The following is a 7,926-nucleotide window of genomic DNA, read 5'->3' as shown; positions in this document are numbered from 1 at the left end:
TTTGGCATCAACTCGGTCTTTAAAATTGGCGTGAAGGGTCAAATTAACCTAGGATCAAATCAATCGTGGAAATACAATGTATTTCTGATACCCAAACTTTATTATGTTTACATTTTGATACCTGAAATCTTTTTATACATAAAAATTATTATAATTTGCGCAGCTCCAGAACATTTTGGCATCAGTGCATCGATAGTATTAGTACATTGATATTATGCATTGACGCATAACCCTTTTGAAATCATGAATGTTGCATAAAATTTATTTTTTTATTTCTTTTAAATAAAAATTTCTAAAATTTTAACTAATGAAATAATAATATTAAGTAATACCATATGAAATTTCGAATATATTTTATTTATAAAAATAACATATCTAATTTTAGATAAGAATTAATTCAACTTATAATTTAATTCTAAATCTTTTTTAAATGTTATTTTTGTTGATAAAATAATTAGATTAAGTGATAAAATGTGAGAAAAATAAATAGAGATCAAAATCGCACCAATAAAGGAAATTTCAAAAAATCTTTCGAAATATGAGTATGGCTACGAACAATTAATTCTGATAGAAACTCCTCAAAATATAGGCAAAAAACTCATTAAACCACTTAATACATTGATATTTTGCACTGACGCATAAAGTAAGCGCATACGCAAAACATTCTGCGGTATAGAATATAATAATTTTAAAGTATTAAAATAGATTTTAGGTATCTAAGTGTAAACATGATAAAATTTGCATATCAAAAATATATTATACTTTCAGGACTGATTTGATAATGAGTTAATTTGACCATTCACAAATTTTATGGACTGAATTGATACCCAACAAATTGATTTGGACTAAATTGACTATGTATGGCAATTTTAAGGGTCAATTTTACATTTTATTCTCCAAATATGGAATCTTGTTTGTAGCCAATCGGCATACGTGCAGGCAACCAATGGCATGTGACGCTCACGGAACTACAGTTGCGCGTGGAGAACTTACTGTAGCAAACCACATCCAACCAGATTCTTTTTCCTTTGAAAGCCCATCGAACCTGATTGAGTAGCACCTGAATATAGACTATAGTAATGGATGTATGCTGAATTTGGAGCACTAGAGTATCTCAACACTAATTATTAAGGCATAATATTCATTTAGACCTCTAAACTAAAATTTTAAAATTAATTAGGACCTTAAATTATTAAAATCATCAATTGGGTCTCCATTTTAAATAAAAATCTTTAATTGAGACCTCATCGAAAATCATTCAGTTGAACAGTTTTAGACTCTCTTCCCTAAACTCATTCTGAACCAACACAGAGATTATTACAGACTATATCAAATAATCACGGTTTATGAATTTAGGATAGGATGGAAACTTAATTGATGATTTTTTGCTTAGTTCATGGATCTAATTGATGATTTTAATAGTTTAGGGTTCTAATTGACTTTGAAACTTTAGTTTAGAAATCCAAATGGATGTAATGCCAATTTACTAAATATAGGCCTATTTCTCAATTAGAAGTTTGAAGGAAAATTAAAATTTTAGTATATTTTTAGAGGTGTATATGAAGATATATTTAACACTGATAAATTTTTATTATAAATATAAATATTTATTTACTTATATAAACTTATATTTATAAATTAGTAACTCATTATTTAAATATGAATTACTAAAAAAATACCTATAAAAATGAATATATTTATTTATTATTTTACATAAATAATTAAATTTTACCAAACAGATTTATACAAAATAGCTAGTTAAACCAATTAGTCAAGTTAGATAAATAAAAAAAGTAATAAGATGATAACTAATATAATAGAATATCAGTTAACTACTAGATTATACTTGACAAACGTGTCAATTAGCTAACCAAAATTTAATTAGCAAAATTAATATTTTGTTCAAAATTGTGTTAACTATTTGACTCTCTATCAGGAAGCTGAAAATAGCAGAAAACATTAATCAAACCTAAAACCTGATTGGAGAATTGAAGGCTTAATTCAATATTATGGCAAAAGAATGAAAAATAAAAATAGATTTAAACCAAAGAAAAGAAAATTACCTCATCGTCGTTTTTCAATTCTAGAACGGATGCGAACTTCTTCGGATATGTACAAATTTGTTGCTGTATCAGTGGAGAAGAATGAGTTTTGAAGAAAAAAGTTGGAAAGGAGAGAGAGAGATAGACCGAAAAGAAAAGTGTTGTCCTAAAAGGTGACTCTAGCAAGTGCACTAGGTACAAGTAATAAAATGATAAGTAGAGTATCGTTCTCCACAGGGATTGATGAAGAATTCTAAATGAAAAAGCTTATGAACAGGGTGTTTAGAGTAACCGTAACTTCTTTCTTTTGAATGAAGAGTAGTTTCATACGATTTGATTAGAATGATGTAAAAGCAGCTGATCTATAGAGAATGAGTTCACAGAACAATGATTTATCACAATAAAAGGAAGAGAACAAGCTAAGCCTAGCATGAACAGTGAGTTTACAGTTAACTTTTCTCTATTTATTTATGAATGTAATATGATGTGGGTCAATGTATCTACTTTAGGCTCACTCAAGTCAACTCTCGTGTATTTTTGAGATTCTAAGATTTACTAGACATTTAAGCGTCCCGAAATGTGTTTCTTTCTTACATTAAACACGAAGTAGCATTCCATATCATGAAAACCCTTGATATAAAACCATTATGTTTCCATTTCTGATTTTATATATTTAATGATAGATAAATAAGTATAAAAGCGTCCCGAAATGTGTTTCTTTCTTGCATTAAACACGAAGTAGCATTCCATATCATGAAAACCCTTGATATAAAACCATTATGTTTCCATTTCTGATTTTATATATTTAATGATAGATAAATGAGTATAAAAGCAGTCTCCCATCATTTATAAACATTTAGATAAGAGTTATAAAACTCGAACATGAAAAACATCATTAAACACACCATTGAATAATCTACATTCATTCATAAATAGAATAAGAGAACTTACAACTCCAGCCCTGAGCTGACTTAGCTCATTCGGTTGACTACTCACTCATAATGATGAGTGAACAGCCACAAAAAGTGTAATAACTCCCCAACAATGGAGTTAGGTCGGGAAATTAAGAGAGCTCCCGAGGAAGATGAAGTTTTAGATCAAAAAATTATCCAAAGTCAAGTCTCCCTCTCTCCTCTAATCAGTTCTCTATTTAATTAGGAGAGAAGAGATAAAATATAATAAAAGGTACATAAAAGCAGATTGTTCAGAACACAGGTACATATATTTTTATAAATTAATGTTGATTATGGCTACTTGAACACTCCAAGGCCCCAAGATCTCCTTTTGCCGCTGACTCTCCCTTATCCCACCTCCTTTCCTTGCTGTCCTCCCTCGCTTTACACTGTTGCCTTTTAGTCCGTAAGGTTTCATTCTCCTTTTCCTGCAAAACAGGCTGCATGACAGCTGTATCTACTTGACTTTCCAAAATCTGCAACAAGGCCATTTTAGTCCGAAATTAATAACAAATAACAGCCCATTAAACCCATTTTTAGTTAAATATAATATGGTTATTGGGATCAATTATGAACACATCAAAAAGAGCAAGAAACGAAGAAAGAAGGAGATGGCCCAACAATCGAGGCTCTTGAAATGAAGACGCCATCGTTTTCTTATGCCAGGGTTGGAAATTATTGGTGAATGCCAAAGGTAACACAGTCAGTCCGAATTTAAGGGTAACATTGGAAAAAATTGGAAAAAATTCTCTAATTTTACTATTCCCTACCAATCACTTTTATATGTATATATAATAACAGCAAGATACTTCCCCTCCCATTCCAAGAGAGAGTCTAATTTTAAGTTATATACCTAATTTAAAACAAATAATTAATAACTATGAGTTGTAACTCAGTAAGGTCTTAAATTTTTTATGTGCATATAATTTACTACATATTGTACGGTACATCTAGTAGTTGTTTTTTTTTTTTAAATTCTCTGCACCTAATCTAGCTTATTCCGAACTTCCTCATATGACATGAATCAAATAAGTCATTTCGAACTTCCTCATATACGGGTAAGGTTTTTCACATGTTTTTCTTTTATGTATTTCTATTTATGTATTGGAAAGATGGAGTTCTTCTATAAAACCATTACAAATGTGTTGGGTTCATTAGACTGTACGAACAAATGCTTACGCGGTAAATGGGTATATTCCCTACCATCTTATTTGGTATAAGGTTTGTTAACCACTTCATGTTTGAATCTATTAGTTTGTTTTCTGCATTATTTACAATATTATGTTTTCTCCCGACTATCTTTAAAATTGGAAAGTATTTCACCGTTATCCATGCATGTACGTAATATACACGAATTTTGAATTATTTTAAGGGGTGTTTGTTTGGGTTAAAAAACACCATAGAGTGGGAATGAAAATGAGATAATTCCATTCCTAATGTTTGGTTTCCTAATTTGAATAATAAAATATGAATTGATTCTAATAAATCATAAAATCAACCATTCTCTCACTCACCCATGGTAATCAAACTAATTCTTACAGTTATTTTACATTTCTTCGTTTCTTTTCATTTTCTTTATCTTCCACGTTTTTATCAACCACATTTCCTATTTCTTTTCTTTTAAATTTTATCTCCCTATACTAATGTTAGTTGATGTTAATAATATATATTTTTAATTAACTTTTTATATAAGAAACTTTAATGATGTAGATGATTACATTAATTTTTATTTTTCGTTTTCTTTACTATATATAATATTTATAAATTTTTATATGTTAAATATATTATTATTATTATTATCTAATAAATTTTTATTTTGTTCCATTTCGATTCCAATATCGAAATGTTAACTAAATGTTTCTGATAATTGGATTTTGATTCCGGATTACACCAAACAAAAAAAATAAATACTCATTCCGATTTCAATTCTATAACATTCCGATTCTGAAAATAAAACTAAACACCTCCTTACTGTTTGTTACATGAGCTTAGTGAAACTATGAAACAAATGTATTTCCCTTTTAAACGTATACACATAATATGTAAGAAACGTATTTTTCCCCTTAATTATGACTCCTACTTTCAGACGGCGTATATAGAAATTATTAATTACATTATCAGATTGTTCCGTAAATTACTTATATGTTTATTCGATTTCATACATACCTAATTAAGTTCAATCTTATTAAATACAATCTTATTATCGGCTGATTTTGTTAGTTTGTATAGTTCTTTGATAAAATTATGTTTTCGTCACACTTACCTCAACTCCCACTTTATACACATGTCGTTACTCTTAGAAAACAAAACACCTGTCATTTTAAAAACATTAAGATTCAGGGCAACGCAAATGTTTATGTATGGAATTTACTGTTGATCATATTTCTCTTTATCGCCCTTTGCTTTATAGAGATCATGGGCTTTCTAGTTTTCTTTTTGGTCGATGAAGGGGGGCTAGGGAAGGCCGACGACTACATGACATGAGGGGTAAAACTAAACATTTCTTACTTTCATGCATCATATATAAAATTATTAATTACATTTTTCTGTATATTATTTACATATTTATTCGATTTTATACATACCTAATTAACGTTCGACCTTATTAAATACAATCTTAACATTTGTTTGGACGGAATATTATTTGTATATTTATTTATTTTTCAGTAAAAATGGGGTGATGGTTTAGGGAAAAGCCGGACATCCCGACTAGGTCGGCATCCCCAACCAAATAACCCAAACCCAGACCTGAATATTATTTAATTTTATACATATCTAATTAACGTTGGATCTTATTAAATACAATCTCATCATCTGTTTGGACGGAACCGGTACAATCCCTATTTGACAAAGAGACCCCTACCCCTTTGACAATTTGATAAGAGTCAAATGAAAAGTAATCTCTCTTTTTTTTTTGTTTTCTTTTTCCTTTTCTCTCTTGTATAAATAATTAAGAAATACTAGTAAGTCAGTGCTCCACCATCCATCATTCCCTTCTCTTTCTCTTTCTTTCTTATGTCTGTCCTTCCCATGAACACCAAAGTCAGCGCCGTCACTCTCTTTTCTTAACCATTTCCTCAATCAACCAAACACCAAATTCCATCACATAAAAAGATTCATTTTTGCCCCTCAATTTCTACGCTGATCATGGCTAATGGCGATTGGGATCTGAATGCCCTTGTTAGGAGTTGCTGCACCACCTCTGCACCACCTCCTCCTCCGCCTCCTCCCCCATCATCAAACACCCTTGATGATCCCAACTTGGATACAGCTTTTGACTGGCTCGCTGCTTTGACATTCGAAAATCATGACGATGATGATGACCCTTTTTGTTTCTCCGATCTAGTGCACCCTCTGAACAATGGGTTCCAAGAATTACAAGATTCTTTTATTCCCTTTCTCCCTATCTCTACTTCAACTGGGGAAGAAAAGATTCCTAATATTCTTGATTTTGGACCATTTTGTGCCCCAAATGAGCCACAACTTGTGCAGCCGCCGCCTCCTCCTCCCCCGCCACCACCATCCACCACCGGCCTCCTCAATCAATGGCAGCAGCAACAGGTGCAGCAGCCAATAAAAAGCAAAGTATCACCAGCCACCAGAGCAAGAAAGAAGTAAGTGGGTTGATGTAAATAGATTTTAATGGCTAAAATTGATGAATTCTGATTATGAATTTACAGGAGGAGCAATCAGAAGAAGTTGGTAATGCAGGTGGAGGCAGAGAAGCTTTGCAATGATGTGTGGGCTTGGAGGAAGTACGGACAAAAACCCATTAAAGGGTCTCCATATCCAAGGTCTCAATTTATTATTTTGTAACTGTTTTTTCTGTTTTCTGATGAGTTCTTTGAAAAAGATTTGATCTTTATGTTTTGGGGATTAGGGCTTGATTGAGTTTCTTTCAATTTTGATTGATGTTTCAGGAACTATTATAGATGCAGCAGTTCAAAAGGTTGTTCAGCGAGGAAACAAGTGGAGAGGAGTAATCAAGATCCAACTATGTTCATTGTAAGTTACACCGCCGACCACTGTCACCCTCGTCCGATTCACCGGAATTCCCTCGCCGGAAGTGTTAGGAACAAGTTTTCGAGCGACAAACAAAAGGCTGCCGGAAATGAATCCGAGGCTCCTCCGAGTCCAGACAACAAGGGAAATGGTTTATCTCCAACAACCCCCCTTTCCATGGCAGAAAATACTGAGAGCTCGAAGACAGAGATGGAAGTCGACGGCGTTGAAATCGAATTCTCCGGTGAAGTTGACGATGATCAGATTGAGAGTGATGAAGAGATTAATTTGATTCCAAACATGACCTTAAATGAGGATATAATCAAGGGTGTGCAACAGCTAAGGGGTGGTGGCAGTGACGTCACTAGTCGGGGTGGCTCCGGCGGAGGAGTAACCGGAAACAGTGGCTTCTGAGGTGTTTTTTTATTTATTTTAATTTCAAGGAAAAGTAGACAGGTTCAAGTTCATACCTTTGAAAGGAACAGGATTTTGTTTCCTTTTTTTTCTCTTTTTATTTTATTTAATAGGCAATAGATAGATAAACACAGGAGAGAAATTTAAAACTTTTAAATTTCTATAGATGTAAAAAAAAAAAAAAGGTTACAGAAACTAATCCTTATTTAGTACCTTGTCGGCTGTCTGAGATTAGTTCTTTTTTTCTTTGGCAAAACGTATGTTTGGCCCTTGATCAGTTATTATTTTTATTGATTGAGTTTTAACTTTTAATATGTTTCATTATAATCCAAAAACAAAACTAGCTCATACTAATACTACTAGTTCAAGACATTTTGATTAGACCTGACAATTGTCGTGTTCGTGTTGTGTCATTTCGGGTTAGTGTCAAAAAGAGTAAACCGAAACCAACTTACAAACTTTCTTGTCACAATCATGTTAACATGTTCGAGTTAGTGTTAATTTTATTATGCATA

The 7,926-nt window shown here is 32.0% G+C and overlaps 1 protein-coding gene across 1 annotated transcript; it reads left to right on the top strand.

Moving 5' to 3' along the window:
- The first annotated feature begins 5,984 nt into the window (after positions 1 to 5,984).
- On the top strand, positions 5,985 to 7,659 carry LOC136222329 (probable WRKY transcription factor 27). Its single transcript, XM_066010016.1, has 3 exons — positions 5,985 to 6,609; positions 6,676 to 6,789; positions 6,916 to 7,659. Exons 1-3 carry the CDS (start codon positions 6,143 to 6,145, stop codon positions 7,409 to 7,411), a joined length of 1,077 nt encoding a protein of 358 aa, XP_065866088.1. The 5' UTR covers positions 5,985 to 6,142; the 3' UTR covers positions 7,412 to 7,659.
- Positions 7,660 to 7,926: the final 267 nt, after the last annotated feature.

This window comes from Euphorbia lathyris, chromosome 1 (genome assembly GCF_963576675.1).
Source record: "Euphorbia lathyris chromosome 1, ddEupLath1.1, whole genome shotgun sequence".
In the NCBI taxonomy this organism is placed as follows: Eukaryota; Viridiplantae; Streptophyta; class Magnoliopsida; order Malpighiales; family Euphorbiaceae; genus Euphorbia; species Euphorbia lathyris.
The sequence above is the reverse complement of the archived record's forward strand: the minus strand, read 5'-3'. Positions and strand labels throughout refer to the sequence as shown.